Source organism: Diadema antillarum, unplaced genomic scaffold, assembly GCF_040938485.1.
Source record: "Diadema antillarum isolate AM-2024a unplaced genomic scaffold, OU_Dant_1.0 seq00000563_RagTag, whole genome shotgun sequence".
NCBI classification, from domain to species: domain Eukaryota; kingdom Metazoa; phylum Echinodermata; class Echinoidea; order Diadematoida; family Diadematidae; genus Diadema; species Diadema antillarum.
Window position 1 is genome coordinate 743,792 of NW_027271502.1, and position 22,519 is coordinate 766,310.

General features: G+C 36.5%; 1 protein-coding gene across 1 annotated transcript in view; it reads right to left on the reverse strand.

The window, feature by feature from the left end:
• The window catches only part of LOC139735091 (uncharacterized), a 63,796-nt gene that overhangs the window by 16,477 nt on the left and 24,800 nt on the right, over positions 1-22,519 (reverse strand). The window contains exon 2 of the mRNA XM_071645862.1: positions 4,358-4,450. Coding sequence (XP_071501963.1) covers positions 4,358-4,450 — 93 coding nt within the window. The remainder of the gene's footprint in view (positions 1-4,357; positions 4,451-22,519) is intronic.

The window sequence follows — 22,519 nt, forward strand, 5'->3', positions numbered from 1 at the left end:
ACAAATTACAATCTCTAGTTGAGATTTAGGAACATTTTTGTTTCTCTGTGCACAGCACAAGTAACGAGCTACCAGAATTCATCCACCTGTCCGGCTTCAAGATTTCACATACAGACCAGCCATACATGTAGTTCAGTTTCATTACTTGCTTAGGGCGAGCCTCATGCAGATTTCCTTTCACGGAAAGTCACTTGTTATAATACTAGAGAAGCACTCTGAGAGCGCAGACCTCCGCCAAGCATGCAGCTCATTTCCACCCGCACTGATCTTGTTCTTCCACAGAGATCAGTGATTTCCACCCATACGTACTGCATTAATGTGTGCTGAAAGCCGCCTGATTTCCCAATATAGAAGCCTTTGTTAATAATGTTACGTCATAAACCTCAGCTGCACCGCGCGCCTCACCCTAGCAGAAACTAGAGCACGCACTTAAGTGCGCGCATGCAAACCTCAAATACGCGCAGCCTGAACTCCCAAGTTCATTGATCCTACCTGCAAAAATATCACAAATCCGTCATAAATCGTTTGTTACTTGTGTCATTCTAAACCTTTCCTGCAAGTTTCATCTCACTCCGTTGACTACTTTTTGAGTTATTTTGCACACAGACAAACGAACGAACGAACCAACTAACGAACGAACGAACCAACTAACAAACAAACCAACGGTAACGAAAACATAACCTCCCCCCTTGGCGGAGGTAATAAAGGTACAGCATGCAGTGTTGAAGATGTAAATGGTTGTCTGCTTTATTCAGTTGCAAGCATGTACAGTATGTGGTACAGTGTATGTTGGGTCCCATGACCAAAAACACAGAGTATTGCATTGCATACACATGATGTAGATTTATAAATAAGTACAAGCTATATATAGGCCTATATGGTGAAAGGATGGTTACCAACACCTTTACATCTTTGAATACTTTTCCCACAGATAAATAATGATGTACAATTTGTATCCATTACCACTACATGCATTTCAATACATAGAATATACACATGGTTGATACACCTGTGATGTGTGTGAGACAAAATGTGAGGCAGGATTTCTGTTTTTATTTAAGTGTACCTAGGGATTGTTATCTAGAGGCATGAATTAATTTCTGATATTGTGAGTGCATCAGTCTATGGTATTAATAATGTTTAGTGGCTATAGTGAAATACGTACATATTGTATACATTGTACACTTTTTCAGTTATAGCATTCTACAAAGATGGGGGTCTTTCCATGGGGTTGGGAAACGAAATTTAACATACAATGTGTGTATTATTAGTCAAAATTTCATCATCACTTTATTCAGATTAAATGAAGTTCTTTGAAACTAATAGTCATCATAACAATTAATTCAAAACAAATTTTAGACAGCAAAGGTCATTTTAGAATTTTATGGCAATTGATATGTTCAAAATCATGACTACATAATATTAGGTACAGTATTATGTGATGCGGACACCAAATTTGAGTTCTTGTAGGATTTTTGCATGAGAATTCCAAGGGTTTAGATCATCACATATTTCAGCGATACAAGTTCATAAATGTAGTATCCTCATTTGATCAATGCATTTTCCCCAAGTTACATCATTATTTTTCACAAAATACTGAAGTTAAACTGTTATGGTAATAGAACCAGTGCTCTTTTTGTTCATTTGGGGTTAAACATGGGTGAGAATAAACACATGTCATGAATTTAGTCTACAAACATTTTGCAAGGACCAGAATGAACAGAATGCAATTATGCAAGTTTTTGAGAAAAATGAATTTTCCATTAGTCCTTTTTGTAGTACTTTAGTGGAAATGAAATGATGGTTACCTATGTGATGCAGACATGTCGTCCACATCACATTTAGGTACAATTTGATATTCTTGAAGAATTTCACAGTTAACAAAGTCCTTCTGTTCCAGTAGCAATTGATTCTCGAAGGCTTGGACTAGAAGTCACAAAGTGCAAAGAGTCATGAATAGAACTGCAATGCAAGGCTGTCAGGATGATGGGGTCACCAAAGACACAATGGTGTCTACATCACATAGGTACTATTTTGACCTAAAATGAGGTCAAAGGAGGCATAAATATGCCTATTTTGATCATAAAGTGCATTATGCATAAAGCAACTGCTAAAAGCCATCAGTTGCGAAACACTCAATACAATACAACATCTGAAGTAACCATGCCATGGCTGACATGCGAATGTACCTAGTGATGCGGACACCAAATTTTTGTGTCCGCATCACACCTGTAGGTACAAGTGAACATATTTCTGGATAAAAACAGGTTTGCGTGTATTTTCTTGTGCTGAAACAACATTTTTTGACTGTTCTACTGAAAAAACATTAGGAATAGGCTAGAAATCAGTTATCAGTTTTCTATAGTTTGCTTATAGTGATTGATGATGAGCATGAACAAAATTTACCTATACAACAGATGTGATGCAAAAATCTAGGACTCGGTGTCTGCATCACATGTATTCAAACTCTGAGAAAACATATTTTTCTGCGCAGAATTATTTTGTATTAAATTGATCCATCCTACCATGAAATGTTATTAAAAGACATTTGTTTTCAATTTTTTAATGGTGAAATTTGGAAACCAGCAAGCAATGATATATGACTACAATACCTATGTGATGCGGACACCAGACTTGTGATATTTCCTTGTACCAATGTGACGCGGACACCAAAGCCCAAAACGGCTGCTACTTCTGGCAATTATGAAAGCGTTAAGCTTCTATTCATTTCCATCTTTGTCACATATGGTTTATGGCCGAGGGTTGATTTCATGGATAACTTTGCAGCTCTGAACAATGTAGTATTTTTGATGGAATAGCTTGCATACTTATGTGCTGCTACATGCAAAGGATCAATGTGAATCATCACATAGGTACAGCAATCTTCACATATAATTTTTCAATATTAGCTTTCTGATAGCCATATAAATTTTCTATTGTGAGTGAGAAAACTCGTGATAGTGTACTTGCAATGATCTAATATGATCTATTGTAAGGCATTTATGTGTATTAGTGTTTTGAACCCAACATTCATTTGTGTTACACTTGGTACCCCCAAAATAGGGTAGGACACCAAACATTTAATGAACACAACAACAACAAAAACAGAAGATTCAATTTCTGTATCACATTTTGTAACATACATGTCCACATACCATAATCACAAAAAAACATTGAACTTTGGATTTTATGGGTTTACAGAAATTGCATTTGTATGTGCAGGTGATGAGATTTTACTTATCTAGTGCCCCAACCCTTTGGAAAGACCCATGGGTGAAGTTAAGCATTAACACAAACAGATGACACCAAGTCATCAAATGTGTAAGTTTGAAATGTCACATGTTAATTTCCCATCCTTCATATCAAGGCACATCAAAGCATATCAAGTACACATAGGGTGGTTTCAATGCATCATCCTGGACCAAGCTGATCTTTTTGGCAAGTAGAATACAAATTTGAAACTATCTTTTGTGATGTCAGGAAAAAAAGTATAAAGTATGAAATGGGGAACAGAGAAGTTTTCATCATCAAGGCATACATTTTTGTATGATTCCCATGCTTTATTAAATATTTTTGACATGAACACCTGAAGTTTTCGACAATTTGAAAACATTGCTAAATTTCTCAACATGCTGTTGTCTTTACAACCTTATCTTTTATGCAATTTGCTTTTTTCCCCCTTGGGGGTAAATTGTACAGTAACTCACTGAGTGATGCATGCTGTCTCCTGCAAAATGCTTTCCATGCCATGATGCAAAGAATGATGTGTAAAAGAGTGGCCACAAAAAAATAGATAAAAACAATTTGACTCTGATGTAACTTACATTTGAATCATTCTCCTCAGCTAGACATATCCCCAGAAAAGAAACAATGAAAAATAAGTATGTAAATCAAACCTGTGACCATTTAACAGAGGTTGATAAGCTTGTCAGGTTTTGGGGGTATTACTGTTCCCAATGAGCTAAGGGCCTCCATTTATAACTCGTCATATCAAAGCAGCTTCTCTTTTAATACAAGGTAGCTATGAAACACAAACCGGACACTCATAGTGGGTACGTGTACAGTTAATTGTCTCCACATTCATGTCGCAAAATAAGCACTATTAACCTCTAGCTACCTTAACTTTGAAGCCAAAGCCAATGTGAATCACTTGCCTGAATTATCAACTCTAACGTAGAGAAGATAACCCTGTTCATGATGCATATCTAAATTTATTTCCCTACATTTTTAAATTCTTAAATAGAGTTTATTTAACCTATTACCATATGCACTTTTCACTGCATATTTTCATCTTCAGTCATCTTTTCAAAAGATAATAATGTTCTGTGAAAATATTGAATTAAAAACGGAGGTTTACCTGATACTCCTTCCCAGATCCTTCCCAATCGCAACTTCCGCACTTTCTTTGGCACCTTTGAAGCTGATCTTCAGCTTCATGATCCATAGTAATCTGGTGGATGGAAATAAAATTTTTGGAGGAATGAGTCATTATACCATGCACATATGCCTCAGGCGGCATTATATACTAGATTACTACATGATCACGATCACATGATCACTCGATCTGTCTTTCCACAACTACAGCCATTCATTTTCACAGGCATCAAGTTCCATTGATTTTAACTTTTGATCACAGGAGAGATCTTTCATGCCTTTTCCTACAATGTAATCTAGTACAAAAGTGTGCACGTGTGCAAACATTTCTTTGTTTCCTGACACAGCACACCGCGACAGGTGAAGATACAATTGTACATTGTAGGGTTGAGGAGTGACATCTTCAGCCCAAAAGTAGACTGTGTACAACTTGTAGACCTTTAAACCCTTGACCTCTGACCCCTGCCACCACTCCCATAATAAAACACTAGTATGAGATTGATGGCAACAATAGTAACTTCCTGATACACACATTTCATTGCTGCTCCTAGACACTGTAAAGCATACTACGCATTAATGTAGCAGGTGATGCTCTGTTCAGGGAGGTGCTAGAGAAGGAGAGACAACTACTGCTCTCCTTTGAAGTCATGCGCGGCACCGCCGAGAAGTTATATGCGTTTAACTACAGGTGTTACCCATGTGCTTTGACAAAAGAGAGCATCAATAATCAGGACTAGCGCTCTCACATCTAGAAATACTTGCCCCTACTGCAATTCGCTCTCTCTTTTATTAATGTGATGGCAACAATGAATTTGTGTACCTTGAAATGGAGCAGCGAATCAAAATGCAGTGTAAAACTGACAATTTTAACAGTAAATAGTTTAAAAGCATGTTGGAACACGCTTTGGCGGAGTACTTTATTTGAAAGATCAAAATACACCAGATTAAAAGATAGAAAACTAACATGCGGAAATGTGTGCATTATAGAAAAATATTAGGTTTTTAAGAGGGCCTAATTTTCATTTCATTTCGATTAGAGCATTATGAAGAAACTAGAAATACATGTTTATCATATTGAATTCTTTCCTAAACTATTCTAAATCAATTCCAGTATTTCATTTAAAATTTTACGGTGAAATAAAGCTTGTAATTCAACAAAAGGTGAAATGCGCTCTTCATCTCCAAACTTCGTCTCGCAACTAGAGCGGTGCCGAGCATGACTTCAAAGCGTAGTGGAATGCTATACATCCCATTGTAACGCCTTGAACCCAAACATGTGTTTGCATGAATTACGAAGAGTTGCCACTCCATCTCTGTAACACCTCCCTGCTCTGTTCATCTTTGCTATTCTAATTGTATTCATTTCTGTCATAACTTGTAAGTTTACAAGGCCCTTGTCTGTTTGAGACATGGAATACTGTATACGCCATATATTTCGCGAGTCTAAAATTTCGCGAATCGGGAAGTCCCGACAATTTCACAAGTGGTTAAATTCATGATCGTGGAGTCCTGTACTGGAACGGAGAAGTGGTACACGCGTACGTTACATTCACATCGGGATCAGAGTCAATATTTTTACGTGTCTTTAGTTTCGCAAACAGCACCTGACTCGCGAAATTTGCAAAAATAAAAACAGCGCAAAATACTCGCGTATACAGTAGTTGGAACAAATGTGGCAGAAGCTCAATTTCTACTTTCTATTCTCTAACCCACAGGTGTCATTGAATGAATCTAGTTCTCGCAAAAAAAAGAGAGAGAGACAAGAATGCATACATGTATATTGAAGTGGTTTTGTTTTGTTTTGTTTTCTTTTCTTTTTATATGCAGTGGTTGCAAATGAACAGTGCTCAACTTGAAAGTACCAATAGACATGAAAGTGGAATGATTGTGAAACTACAATTGTATATCCTCTAGAAAAGTCACAAATGAAAAAAAGAAAGTAAGTGTTGGCACAAAAAACTGTCAGTGTGGTTTTTAATATGAATTACTACTACTACAAGTAGATTTGATTTTGAGTTTTGAGGTCACAACATGAAAAAGCCACTTGTAAATTCTCCTCAGATCTCAAGTGTCTAAATGATAGCTGTTGAGTGGAACGTACATGTGCCAGTCACTTCAGAGCTGACACCCGTCACTACGGGAAAGTATTGTTGAATCAAGGAAATCTGAGTCTTTGCAGTCATTATCATTATCACTATCATCATTATCATTATCATTATCATTATCATTATCATTGTCATCATTATCATAGTCATAGTCATACAGTATCCCTGTTTAGAGTGCTATCAAGTTCTGTGACTTCGTTTCAATACCAGACTCAAACTTGTTGCAGATTTTCCCTATTAATTTGAAGGACCCTTTTACTGGCTGAAAATGAACTTTTATAGCTCTTTTGGACATGGATTTACAAATGTTCTGGTAAATTGAGAACCTGTAAGATCATGAGGTTCATAATATATTAAAAAAGATTATTGACTATCCAATGATCCCCTTTAATACACCAGGATGTGTTATTGTAAGGTCATCTTGGTTGTATCCTCAATGGCCAGTACCTGAAACTAGTGTAGAGTTTGTAAATGTGCTGATCCTCATATTCCCCCCCCCCCCCCCAGCATTAAAATCTCATGTAGAAGCCAGGAGTCCAATTTCATGCAAGGACTTATATATACTTCAACCACATCATTTCATTTTCATCTTGGTCTCTGCAAGGTGACATATCGTCGGTGTTTTCACGAACCGACGCTATTTCGATTTTGGTCAAAATTTTCAAAATCGAGATATTGGTACCAAATGAAAGTGCTTTCAAAACTCTACCAAATCCCAAAATTTTAGATCACAAAATTAATTATTCTTAATTTTATCAAAGAAAGAAAAAAACGACGGTACTCGAAATATCGAGAAATTGAGAAAAAGGGGTTTCACGAACCGACGCAGTAAAGATACGCCGGTTCGTGAAACCCGAATTGCTAGGGTGAAGAGCAATGCGGGTTTTACGAACCGTCGCAGTTGTATTATTTTGAGCTTTGTTCAACTTACTGGCCTAGAATTAGGTTTTTGCCCTAATCCAGATCTCAGAGTGAGAACCAAACCTTCTGAAAGATGAATGACGACCTAAGCCAGCCCACTGTCCACGAGTGAAGTGAATGGTAAGCTATAATCCTATCAAAATCATGCTCAAAATAACAGTTTCAGTTGGACTACCATAACCATTAATTGCGGTAGAGTGTAGTCCCATGTATTCAATCGCGTGATGCTTATGAAGCCTAGTCTGTAAACGCCATCCAATTTCAAATTAGATCCCAAATCATATTATTTATAGTTTCTTTTCAACTTATGTCGTTACTTCTGAGACTACTGAGTATTGTAGTCGTAACGTCTGTGTGCAAGACATGCAAGATGTCAGTCTCGAAGACACTCATGGCTATGCCTTGACTTGAGTTGAAAATGAAATCATGAGATTGACAAAGTAGGCCTACTAATCTAAAAAAAAGTAAAAAGTCTAAAAGTAAAACTCAAAGGAAGAGTAAAGAATAAAGTTAGACATGTTAGACTTTAACTTTCAAGTTTAACTATTAAGTCTAAGTTAAGACTTTACTTGTAATGCCAGTTACTAAAACTAAGATCAGCTGAAGTCTAAGACCAAGTCAAACTAGAAATGTCGCTACAGCGACTGGTTATACCCCCGCCAAACAACATTTCATAAGCTTTGGTCAAAACAACATTTCATAAGCTTTGGTCAAAAAACTGAGGAAGTAGTTAAATCCGCAAGATCTTTCCTTGATCTTCTGCCATTAATATGCCGTTACCATGGCAACGTACTTTCGGGTACTGTCGAAAAATGCGTCTTGCACATCTACAACCAAAGGCACACATCTGTACCAAGTTTCATGGAAATTGGGCAAAAACTGAGGAAGTAGTTTGCAACACAAAATTTTCCATCATTTTGGCTCATAATATGTGAGCTGTTACCATGGCAACATACTTTTTGTCACTGTCAAGAAATGTGTCATGCTGACCTATATCCTAAGACAAACATTCAATATGAATTCCATGAGAATTGGAAGAACACTGATGAAGCAGTTTTGCCATGAAGCATTTTGCCCTATATTTTACCAATAACATGCCGTTACCATGGCAACGCACTTTTTGCCACTGCGGAAATATGTGTCTTGCACATTAACATATTCAGATGAACATCTGTACCTAATTTCATAAAAATTGATCAAAAACTGTGGGAGGAGTTCGCGACGCAAGATTTGTACCCATTTTTGCCCATAATATGCCGTTACCATGGCAACGTACTTTTGGGTACTGTCAAAAAATACGTCTTGCACATCTACAACCCAAGGCACACATCTGTGCCAAGTTTTATGGGAATCGGTTGAAAACTGAGGAAGTAGTTCGCGACGCAAGATTTGCAACGGACCGACCGCCCGACCGACCGCCCCCGACCGCCCGACCGACCGCCCGACCGACCGTCCGCTGATTCCTACAGTGTATATACCCCCTTCAAACTTCGTTTGGCGGGGGTATAATTAACACAGAGTCTATAGTCTAGCTCTAGATCTACATCTAGACTAGTGGTAATAGTAGGTAGAGTCCACCCATTTTTTCCCCCAATTTTTACTGGTCCATTCCTGAAAAAGTTACTGGTCAGTGTCCAACAGTGATTTTTCCTGGTCAGGGACCGTCGGACCAGTGCCAGTGTGCAGCGTTGGTGTAGATGTCATCTATGACAGTATGTGGTCTAGTGATACTACCTAAACACTACGAGTAGTACTCTACAGGTTAGGTGGCTTTCCTGTACAGTACAGTGTTATAGTATACTTGTGAATTCAGCCCTAGTACCGTACTGTGTGTAGATATGTGACATTATGTCTAACGTTAGTTCGAGTGGAGTACCTTTGAAGCACAGCGGTGGGGCTTTTTTTGCCTAAAACTTGTGAATGCGGCCCAACCAAATGGCGTTTACATATTTACGCGTGATTGATAGTGATACAGTAGCGCTGTCGATTTCCACAGCAGCCATACATAATCTTTTGTCCTTTCTTCTTTCCTTTTTTCCCTTTGTTCTTTCACCCTTTTTATTCTTGGAATCGAAGGCTTCTAAGAAATGTCCCTCGACTGATTTAACCAGGACTCTTGAGTCCTGATAGACCTAACCTAACCGAGTAACCGTTAACATTTGTTAGGCCTAACATAACAGTAACACTGACTTAGCCCTGTATTGACTTTGTCTTTGGCCGACTTACTGAGATGGCGAGTCTAACTCTTTAACGTTAGTCTAAATGTAGTCGTTAGATCTGTCAGTGTCAGTGTCACCGGTTATTGTATGGTGCCATCTCTAACGTACGTTAACAAGTTGATGTTAGTTATCTATGTCAACTTACTGATTCAGTAATAGTGGTACTGTCATCCTGTTGGATATCGCCGCAATATCATTCGTGACGTGTTAATTTCGTGTCACAAAGACAAAAGTTGCCAAGATCTAATAGTATTAGATGTCTATAGATCTAGATGTAGTCTAGATCTACAATATAAATTTTGTGAACCACTAGTAACTTAAAAGTGAAAGGTCTAGACTTCACTTAGTCTATAATTAGACCAGACATTCATGAGGCAAAGGCCTATTTAGTAGATCTATTATTCTATTTTAACGTCAATTCCTACTAACTCGCCACGTGTTATTCCTAAGGCCAAGGACTTCCGGGTTAGTGATTTTTTTTTTCATAAATACCAAACAGCAGACGTGTTTCATTTGCATTCTTGTGCAGACTTCATGAAAATATGTGCAGTATCAAAGAAATATGATGCACATGACAATGCCAGTGTTTTATAGGTGAATGGTTAATACCTTTAAAAGCTGAATGATAATGTAGAGTCTAGGTCTAATTAAGATGTTACAGTCTCTGATAAGAAACAGGTTTGATTGTCATAGACTGTTTCCCAAATGCAGGTACATGTAGTAATATTCAGCTATTTCAATGCAATGCCATGTTTACAAATACATGTAGATTTATATTCATGTGAATGATAATTCAATTTCTACATGAGACATACTAAGTGCTAAACATAATATCTTGCATCAGTAAAATGTGTAAATGACGAGACAATTTGAATATGCATCAAATACAAACAGCAGCATTTTTTGACATTCTTTGATCCTGCATAGGCCTACCATTTTGTTTTATGTTTAATATAAATAGAGCAAAATAATTTCAACTTCAGTTTTGTTGGCTGATTTTTTTTTCTTCTCAAAATTAAAGTTGTATCTTGTGCCATGATGTTTGATTTTAATCAAAAGTTCTTAATTTCTTTCTTTTCTTTCAGATGACTGGTGCCATGTAGTAGCGAAGAACTGGACTGTCTCAGAAAAGAAAAGGAAAAGTACAGGGTCGTGTACATCACCAACGGATGTGAATACAATGGTAATGTAGAGTCTAGGTCTAATTAAGATGTTAAAGTCTCTGATAATAAACAAGTTTGATTGTCGTAGACTGTTTCCCAAATGCAATTAGTAATATTCAGCTTTTTCAAAGCAATGCCTTGTTTACAAGGACATGCAGATTTATTTTATTCATGTGAATAATAATTTAAATTCTACATGAGACTTACTAAGTGCTAGACATAAGATCTTGCATCATTAAAATATGTAAAAGGCGAGACAATTTGAATATGCATCAAAGACGAACAGCAGTATTTTTTTGACATTCTTTGATCCTGTATACCGTTTTGTTTTTATGTTTAATATAAACAGAGCAAAATAATTTCAACTACAGTTTAGTTGGCTGATTTCTTTTTCTCAAAATGAAAGTTGTATCTTGTATCATGATGTTTGATTTTAATCGAAAGTTCTTAATTTCTGTCTTTTCTTTCAGATGACTGATGCCATGCAGTAGCGAAGAGCTGGACTGTTTCAGAGAAGAAGAAAAAAGTACAGCATCGTGCTGATCATCAAGGAATGTGAATACAATGGCTTAGGAAAGAAGACAATCTACAGATAGGATAGAAGGGAGAAATTGGGATGAAGGGCGACAACATAAGGACGGTATATCTACAGTGAAATGTGATTGTAAAGTGGAAACATGAAAGGAGATACTAAGATTGAAGGTGAAAACAATGCATTCCATTCTGTGATGTCGTAATTACAATTTTGCTACACTTTAATAACACTACAGAGAGACATTTATATCAAGGAAAGCTTCATGTGGATATGGAATGTTAGATTTTTTTAAGTGTTCATTGGTATGTATTTCATGATAATAAATCTTGAAGGTTTTGTGTGGTAATCATAACCTTGTGATAAATCTTGATAGATTTCTAAGTGCACATTGGCAATATTTAGATGATGCTGTAATCAGATTAAGTTCTATTCTCCTTTATTCTTTTATTTATTATTTTGTTGTCTTCAACCCACTTTGAATGTGTCACGTATGATTCTTATAAACATGGGAACATGAACTCCATGTAACTGATAGGACTTATAACAAATTGACATAATTATTCAACCATCACTAGACAGTTCTGTTATAAGATGTTCTTTATCTAACTAAAATTGTAAATTATGATACGTGTATGTTCCCATGCAAACTCACAACAAAATACAGAAATTTGATTTCTTTTAATAATAATTCATTATGTCTCTAAATTTACAATTCAAGAAAGTGATTGCAATAAGGATGTCAAACATTGTATATTAAAATAATAGATTATTCATTTGTCTCCATCCGTAGTAACGCACGCAACTGCAGTGTGCATTTTGTAGGCTGCTGTGAAAAAAAAAAAAAAAAAAAATCACAGGCAGCCCAAGCAGGATTCCAACCCACGACCTCTGGATTACTAGACCAGCGTCATAACCACTAGACCACCGGAGTGCCCTGGCGCTACCTTTACACATGAATAATTAAGTATAGAAGGGCTTGGTGGTGCTTCGAAGTTTACTGCTCTTACTAGTATTAAATATGTACATGTCATTTGCAACTCAACTAAAGATGATTAAACACACTGAAATTCTTACTTTAAATGATATTCATAATCTGTTTTTTTTTCTTTAATAGCTTGGGATGTACACTTTATACACTGTATCGGTCTACATTTCGCCTACAATATGGAATTCTTTACTTCGAGACGTTTGTTTTTAACAAACAAAAAATTAAGAGTCCTTTAAAGGTGCTGTAAAACAGTGGTGTTTGTTTGTTTGTTTGTTTTTTGGTGGGGGGGGGGGGGAGGGGAGTCAACTTAGCCTTGGCCCCTCTCCGCCGTCTTTTTTTTTTTCCTTTAGCTGCATTTTTTTTAGTCATCACATGAAAATTCGTCTGCATCCACCCCGTAGTTTTGCTGATGACCTTTCTTTTTAATTATTTTAGCCACACACAATTTTGGCTGAATTTCCCCACCCCTCTTGTGAATTTGCTAGTACATGTACTAAAACACATTCTCAGAATGTGTTTATAGTACTGGTGGATTAAGGATTCACAGGGAGGGGGGGTTCGGCCAAAATTTCTCTTTTCTCATATGTAAGAAGCCTACGGGGCGAAAGGCTGATATTATGGGCTTTCTACACACATTTTTAGATGCTAATTATTGGTTAACGTGAGCATGATCATTTATGTTGTGATTAATTTGTTTCCTTATATATGTATGACTTCTATTAGAGACTTAATTGGCTTGGCACTCCTTACATCGACCTATTTTAGACACCTATTTCCTTCTCTCTCTCGTGCTTTTTCTCTACTGTCCTGTGAATAGTGTAACTACATGTACATGCAGTACCTCTTCTCTTTTGTATGATATACATCAAGTTTTTATCTGAGCATATGGGTGTTGCAGCACTCTCAAGCTTCATGCATATGCAGCAACATCTTTGGGTGTTCATATATGTACATAGTTATGCTTGATATATTAATTTGAGAATGTTATTCTTTCTCTTGTATATGTTCCGTCCGCACTCTATAGATGTAAATGTACGATGTAAGATTTGGTGTGCATGTTCGAACTGTGTTCCTCTTTTTGTGAACACACAAGAACTGATATAATAATGAACTTGAATTACACATATTCTTGAATCTTGATTCCATCTCCATTTGCCATTAGATATGTATTGATTTATGGAGCTCTTCCACAATTGTTATCCTTCCCATTGTCATTACTCATCTCTGAATATTTCAAATTTGATATTTTATTGAGGACCTATGTTTCTTCGATTACATAATGTACCTCTTCAATATATTGCTGCAAAAGGCATAATAAAACATGACCATTATTATATATTTGAAATGAAGCTTGAAATTCTGATACTGTTGATATTTATGTATTTTTAGGAGTTTATCAGTTTCGAAGAGTGCATGCAGGATGAGTTTTTATGTTTTTATATGATCAGGTGCAGCTATCATAGAATCTGTTGAGCAGGAAAGAGAAAGATGGAAAATGAGGAATTATGAGTGAATTCGCATGCGAGCCAAATGACAATAATGACACTGATAAAAATTGTGACAAAGTAAATGTCACAAATATGTGGAATAATAAGAAATAAAGAAATTAATATATTATTTCAGAGAAAGAAATAACAGAGTGCATGCATGAGTATGAAAGATGAGTAAATACAAGTAATTATTACTGACTGGCACGTCTTTTTCCCAAGATTTAGCGGTATCCTTCATCTTAGAACAAACATTCATAATTATTATGAAAGAAGTGAACCGAATTTGAATTAAAAATAAGTTAATAAAGTAAAAAAAAACAGTAAAAAGTAAAAAATATGAAACACAGTATAACGAGTACATGTATTACCAAATGATAGATGTCCAAATGCAAAAGTGTTAAATAATAATATATCCACAAAAAGGGGGGGGGGCAAAGAAATCTTTGGAACGATCAACCACAGCTATAATAACAATACATGCGTGTACTAAATGAAGATGAAAACAATGACAACACTCTTTTTAGAGCAATTAAGAGAAACTGGCTTGTATTATCATCTTAATTATCACTAAATGTATTGTAATCATCACAACAATCATTACATGACAATTAATTTCAATTAATAAGGTTATTGTTGATAAGCAGGTATAGCCCTAATAGTATTTGTATGTAAACACATACGAAAATGAAATAGCGACGGTTCGTAAATACACGCGTATCGCACGTTACCTATTGTACAGGCCCTACAGCGCCGGTCTCACGAACCGGCGTAATACAACTTACATCGGTTCGTGAGACCCGCGCTTAAGTACATAACCTATGGTGCGCGCAAGAAACGATGGATTTACGAACCGACGCAGTGAGTTTGAAAACAGAAATATCGTAAATTTTTTGAATTCACACTAAAATTACACCATGGATAGGAAGAACAACTTCCACTCTCATCACCCTGTCAAAATTTTCACACACAAGACAGGAAAAGTCATTGAAAACGTTGTCTAAAACTTGTGAGATCTTCAAACGCGATTTTCTCAGAATTGCATTTTCGCTCAAAAACGAAATAGCGTCGGTTCGTGAAAACGCCGACGATATGGTTGAAGGGTTTTATTTTTCAATTCTTCCTCACGATAAATTTTCCACTGCAGGCAAAATTAGGGTTGTACACGATATGAAACCTTTACACATATCTCTAAAATCTGTTATCATAGCTGTATACATGTAGATTTGGTCGAGACCTACTTTCAGGTTTCTAACATTTTTCTTTTTTTTTTGATAATGAGAAACCTCTTATGAAATGTCAAAGAGCACATAATTTTCAGAGGAATTCAACATTTGTTTGATGAAAATTGGTTTTGAAATGGCTGAGATACAATGTGTGTATCCAAAACAGAGCAATCCTAATATTCCAAGGTAAGACCAACCGTTATTACGGTCACTTCATTTTACTTTGATTTTTGGATGTCTCAGCCATTCCAAAACCGATTTTTTATGTCCTATTTCGTAAGTGGTTTTGGTACAATTGTATCTCGTAAGAAGCTAAAAGCCTAATTTTCATCTCTACCAATTATACCATCCCTTTATTTATCATCACAATATAAAATTATATCACCACTGATGATCTTATGAAAGATCTGAGTGAAAGAGGAATGAAAAATTATCCCCCCCCAAAAAAAAAAAAAAAAAAACTAGAAATGTCGCTATGGCGACTGATGCCTCCGCCATAATGCATGATTCTCCCAATAAGCGTATAGTACAATGTCTTCACAATGTGTGATCCATGACAGTTTCACATAACTGGCAAAATATTGAAATGGCAGGTTTGTCAGAAATGTCTTGAACTGGGTTTGCTATATTTTTCTAGGAGTGTAGGTACACATATTTGGGGAATTGAGAATTTTTACTTGCATTCTGACGGACCTTTTTGTAAGTTTATGCAATGAGTAATTTCCAAGGTATGAAGAAAGAGTGTAATGACGGTACAAAACATTTTTTTTTTTCCTTTGGGGGGTGGGGAGGCATTGAAACCTAGCCATTGACCCTTAACCTTTGACCTTTGACCTTCTGGCTGGAAATTTCCCAGAGAATCTCCATCAGGTAATGCATGTATTAAGTTTTGAAAGTAATAATGCAAACATTGCATATATACTAGTATATGAGGGAAATAGTAAAATTTTGAGGAGTTGACCTTGACCTTTGACCCCCTGACTATTGACTCATGACCCCCAAATTCCCTAGATAATCCTTGCCCGTCAGTACATGCGTATGTACCAAGTTCCACAAATATACATTGAACCATTTGCGAGAAAAGTGATATTGCAACATTTTCACCTAACCTTAGACCTTTGACCTTTTGACCTTTGACCTTATGACGTGAAACCCTCTCTGGAGAATCTCTACGCAGTAGTACATGTCCACACCAAGTTTCAAGAAAATACCTTTGGGCATTGCATAGATATGGGGGAAATTGTAACATTTATAGCATTTGACCTTGACCTTTGACCTCTTGCCAATGTCACTAAAGTCTACTCAACTTATTGTCACATCATACATCATCCTTGGACCAAGTTTGGTGAAAGCTGCTTCATCCAGTTTTGAGTTATCACATAAACAGATGAATTTTAGGATTTGACCTTGATCTTTGACCTTTGACCTCTGTCCGATTTCACTGAAAAACTAATCAAGTAATTGTCCTATCATACATTATCCTCCAACAAAGTTTGGTGAAATTTGCTTGATTCAGTCTTGAGTTATCGCGTAAACAGATACAATTTCATGATTTGACCTTGACCTTTGACCTTTGACCTTCAGCCGATTTCACCCAAAATCTAATCAAATAATTGCCCCATCATACTTCATACTTGGACCAAGTTTGGTAAAATTCCAGTCAATATTACTCAAGTTATCGCGTAAACGAAAGCGGACGGACGTACGGACGTACGGACGTACGGACGTACATACGGACGGATGGACAACCCGAAAACATAATGCCTCCGGCACCACTTCGTGGCGGAGGCATAAAAAAGTTCAGGGATCTTTGACCTTTGCCTGCAACCCTGCCCTTTCACAATCTATCACAGTATAAACTGCTGATCTGGTGTGTCCTTCCTTGTAAATCTTTAAGAGCTACGTTGTATTGGACATTCCTAGCTAAAGTTATATAAATGCTATCTGAATGGCAGTTCAGGCTATTCCAATGTTCAGTGACTCCCAAAAAGATTTTGCTTAAAGGACAAGTTCACCTTCATAAACATAAGGATTGAGAGAATGTAGCAATATTAGTAGAACACATCATTGAAAGTTTGAGGAAAATCAGACAATCCGTTCAAAAGTTTTGAATTTTTGAAGTTCTTGTGCAGTAACCGCTGGATGAAAAGACTACTGCAGTGTATGAATAACTTAGATGTCACATGCGTACAACAATATAAGGAAAATATACAGAGAATTTCACAAAATTCCATCTTTTGAAAAAAGTGCACATTCCCCTGACTCGTTACCGACAAATGTTATGGGTAATATTATTTCCCCTGCCTTTAGAAAGAGCCAAGTCAAGTGCTCTTTCATTATGCGAAAAAAAGTGAAAATATGTTGAATTTTCTTTTACATTTTCTTTGTACTGTTGTACGCATATGACTCACAAGCTGTAGTAGTCTCCTCATCCAGCGGTTCCAACACAAAAATTTTAAAAATTCATAACTTTTGCATCGATTGTCCAATTTTCCTCAAACTTTCACTGATGTGTTCTACTAATATTGTTGCATCCTCTCAATCCTTATGTTTATGAAGGTGGACTTGTCCTTTAAAATCAACTCAGTGTATTTGAATATGTGCCCCTGCATCACAAAACCAACAAAAAGTTGCCAGACAGATTCTGAAAGAGTATAACTCAATTAAAATTGACTCTCCTGTTACCTAGATATTTTGAAAAGAAAGCACATGCATGCTGGAAAAGAGTACTGAGAAAAAAAAAGGCTAAAAAGTACAAGGTCTATTCAAGTTAATACAGTAATATCAAGTCATGCTAGCTGTGCGATGAAAGGGACAAAACACAGAGATGCACAGAGTAAACCACCAGATCAACAACAATGAAGAGATGTTCTATAATCACATTCTGTCAATGATTAAAGGACAAGTTCACCTTCATAAACATAAGGATTGAGAGAATGCAGCAATATTAGTAGAACACATCAGTGAAAGTTTGAGGAAAATTGGACAATCGATGCAAAAGTTATGAATTTTTAAATTTTTGTGTTGGAACCGCTGGATGAGGAGACTACTACAGCTTGTGAGTCATATGCGTACAACAGTATAAAGAAAATGTAAAGAAAATTCAACATATTTTCACTTTTTTCGCAAAATAAAAGAGCACTTGACTTGTCTCTTTCTAAAGGCAGGGAGAATAATATTACCCCTAACATATGTCGGTAACGAGTCAAGGGAATATGTACTTTTTTCAAAAGATGGAATTTTGTGAAATTCTCTTTATATTTTCCTCATATTGTTGTACGCATGTGACATCTAAGTTATTCATACACTGCAGTAGTCTTCTCATCCAGTGGTTACTGCACAAAAACTTCAAAAATTCATAACTTTTGAACGGATTGTCTGATTTTCCTCAAACTTTCAATGACGTGTTCTACTAATATTGCTACATTCTCTCAATCCTTATGTTTATGAAGGTGAACTTGTCCTTTAATGCCAACTTTCAAAGCAGTAGGGTCATCCTTTCAAAAGTTATTAGACTTAAAAGTGAAGAGTGTGAAAAGGATTTCAAGAAATGAAAAGGGGACTCTAAAACATACCTGATCATTCCATTCTCCCCTAAAAAGAGTTGTAGAAAAACTACTGAAAACACACTTTCCCATTCATGTTATGATCCCAAACTAAAGAATAATGTAGAGGAATGACAGCTCTTTCAGAAAATGTGAAAAACTCAAGATTGACTAGGTTGACCCAATTAACCTTTGAGTCCTCACTTACAATCGAGGGGTGCAACTGTTTTTTGGTTTTGGGCAAGTCCAAGATAAGGTCCCCTCAGAAGGCAAAATTTCATCTTTGCTCAATATTGACATGTTTGGTATCATTTTGAAGCTTATGAGTTGAAGTTTTGATTTCCATGGAGGAAAAAATGATATTATGTAAGTTTATACAAATTTCAAGGGCTTCATTTGCATAAATGTGAAACACAGCGTTACGTATGGGACATTTATAAAAATTCATATTAATTCAAAGGAAAGCAAATGATATTTGATTAATATGTGGACATAAGAAGTTCATCAAATAGTTTAACTTGGTATAAAAATTTAGGGATTATGCAAATGATTATGCAAATTAGCTCATGTCCTATCATGAGATGTCCCATACGTAACAAATTGAGGTCATTTTTTTAGGTTTTTTCTGAAATTGCTGAGGATATTTTAATGCCCTTTTGGAAAGTTCTAATTTATTGTTTAAAGAAATCAAATACCAAAGAAAAAAGAAAAAACAGTAAAAGAAATACATTCTATAAGGCATTGAAATAATGTTACGTATGGGACAAATGCGTTACGTATGGGACATCCTCATACATATTGCATGTGAATGCATGTAGCTAGCTGGGAAGGTCTCTCAGTACACAAATGGTCAATCATCCTGAAGAAAGCATCCCAACATTGTAGCTACTTTTTGAGTTTTAGACACTTGAAACAATGCATGTACTTGACTGAACAATTTTCAGAAAGGGGGAGGGGAAAATGGCAAAATACACAATGAAAAATCAGCATTAAAGGGATGGTATATATACAGTAGTTTTTGTAGAAATGGGGATTCAGTTTTCAACATTTAATGAGATGATTGGAAACCAATTATATGAATTACTAAAGAGCATACAATCCTAAGACTAGAGGATTTCAAAGTTTATGTGATGGAGATCCAATTTGAAATGGTTGTGATACAGTATACAAAAAAATATATAAAGTATAAAAATGATTCCTTTTTATTGCAAGTGATACACAAATTGTCCTTATTCATTTTCAATAGTAGCCACGACAAAATTCATGGGTATACATACTGAGGTGTGACTCAAATCAATGACCTGACTGCTAGACAGATATCATCTACTCGATCACTGGGGTTCCACGCAGCAGGTATTGCTTATTTATTGAAATTCATATTTCTTGTGTCAAGTCATTTTTTATTGAAACTAAATGGCAAACTGCCCTTCATCAATGGAAGTAAACACTTTAAACTATTCAATTTTTCAGTAGTAACTATCCTGATAAAAATAGGGCATACATACTCAGGTTGGTCATAAAAAAATATAGAATATGATTAAATATGATTATGATGGTAAATATATGGGGAATATTGTTCCCTTGTCAATCTGGAACAGTATTTGAGTAATTTCAACTGATTCTACCTCAATGATTATGCAAATATTTGTTTATGGGTATTTTGCAAAATTATTTTGCAAAATACCCATATAAACTTGGTTCTCCACACACTAAACGAATGGGGGACAAAGGGCATGCATACTCGGGTTGGTCATAAAAATATAAAAATATGATTGTGACTATGATTATGATGGTGAATATTTGGGGAATAATGTTTCCTTGACAGTCTGGATCAGTATTTGAGTAGTTTCAACTGATTTTACTACAATAATTATGCAAAATACCCAAAAACATGGTTCTTCACACACTAAATGAATGGGGGACAAACTGTCCCATACGTAACTGTCCCATACGTAACACGTCATGTCTGTCTTTAATTAGAACCTGTAATTAGAGCTTTTTGCCTAATGACATGAAACTTACCTGTGATAATCTTGAGTGTTGTGACTTTCATCACAGTGAGTTACAATTTGTAGAATGAAATACTTTCAGAGAGTTTTGAAGTTGAAAAAAATGTTCAAAAAAACAAAAGTTTTCTGGTCCCATACGTAACGGCACATATTTTCTCTTCTAGAATATAATTGTCAAGGTCATTTTTCTCAATTTTTTACATGTTTATACTTCTCCTAGATATCAATCACCAAGATGAAGTTCAATATGATCAAAGGCCATTAACACTATTTTTCAGGTCATAAAAGTCTCTGAATGTCCCATACGTAACGCGCGCATTATCTTGGACTTGCCCTTTTGAGATCTCTATGAATGGTCCTCACTACCGCATTATTGGCCTAGTATAAACAAAATCAAACAAGATCCTTCATCAGGTGTAATCACAAAAATGAGGGAGGGCAAACAGACACAGAACCTATGACAAATATCCATCTGGTATAAGTGTGTGTTGACACATGAGAACAAGTAAAATATGAGTGACAGCAAAGTAAAGAAAAAACATTCAAGGCCTTGAGACAAGGGAATCAATGTTGGAATTTTGGCTGCCTTTTTCTTGACTACACAAAGAGTTTGTATACAGGTAGACCTTTCATTTTAATATTTTCTTGATATCATGCTAAAAGGAAAACATGACAAAGCACCAGAAGAAACATTTAAACATTACTATTAAGAAGCAGAAAGTTGCACTTACCTTTTCAAGCGAAAAGTTCTTTCCGCAGAAATAACATGAGGTAGAATCCATCCGACGTCCATCTCTACATGGGGGGGGGGGGGGGGTGGGGGCGGCAAAAAACAAGAAGAAACTAGACTTAGAAATTTGTCAAGACTGACAAATTAGGTGATCCATTCAATTAAAGATTGGGGGCACATGGCAATGTGATTTTTGAGATGTTCATCACAGAACAGATGCTGTATATCTTGTGGACGATAAGCTACAGGCTCTGTCCATACATGACACTGGCGGCGTTTAAAAAAATTCTGAGGCAGAGTCACGATCCTAAACGCATTTGAGGCATTTTCAGGGGTTAGATAAACGCAACCATGTTTTCAAACGTGTTTAGAAATGCCATTTTGAAACGCCTTTCATAGAGCGTTTTGAAACACCTTTGAGACCACGATCGCCGTTCTATGAGTAGATAAACGCAATGCCATTTTGAAACGCGTTTATATCTCAAGGTCAAATCCCAGCTGTTTCCGGTTGTGCTCTCTGCCCATTATTTGTGTGTGACTGAGGAGGCATGTTTGGTGGTATGCAGTTGACCTTTACTTCCCAAGTCAAACGGCACAAAGCAGCTGCGCAGTGATACCACTCGAATCGCGATTGTAGAAAGGTTAGATAAACGTGGCTCCCCGAGAATCGCGTTTCAAACCACGTTTGCAAACACGGTTCCAAACGCGTTTTAAAACGTGATTCTCTCTCTCAAGTTAGATAAATGCAGCGACTATTTGCTTAGTCCCGTACCAACGGTGGGGCTAAGGGGGGGCCTTAGCCCCAGCGTTGGTACGAGACTATCCTTAGCCCACTTTCTGTTTACCCTCGTTTTTGCCAAAGTGGGCTAGCTCCACCGATAGTCCGGTACTATCTGGCCCTGCAAAATAGCAGGGTTAGCACCGCAATTGCAGTACTAACCCCGCAATTGCGGTGCCAAGCAAGTGAGTGTAAACAGAACGTAAAAATAATCTGAAGCTAAGCGACAGAGACGAAGTCCGACACCCACTGACCAATCAGAAACGAGGTAATCAAGTGCTGCAGGTGCGTGTACATGTACAGTGCACACTGTAATCATGAATATATTCATGTGGTTTGGAAAGTACCCGACTATTAAAGAAAAACGAGTGTAAAAAGGTCACTTTTCTCCTTAGCCGGACAAGAGCTTCGTACGGGACTAATTGACGAGTGTAAAAAG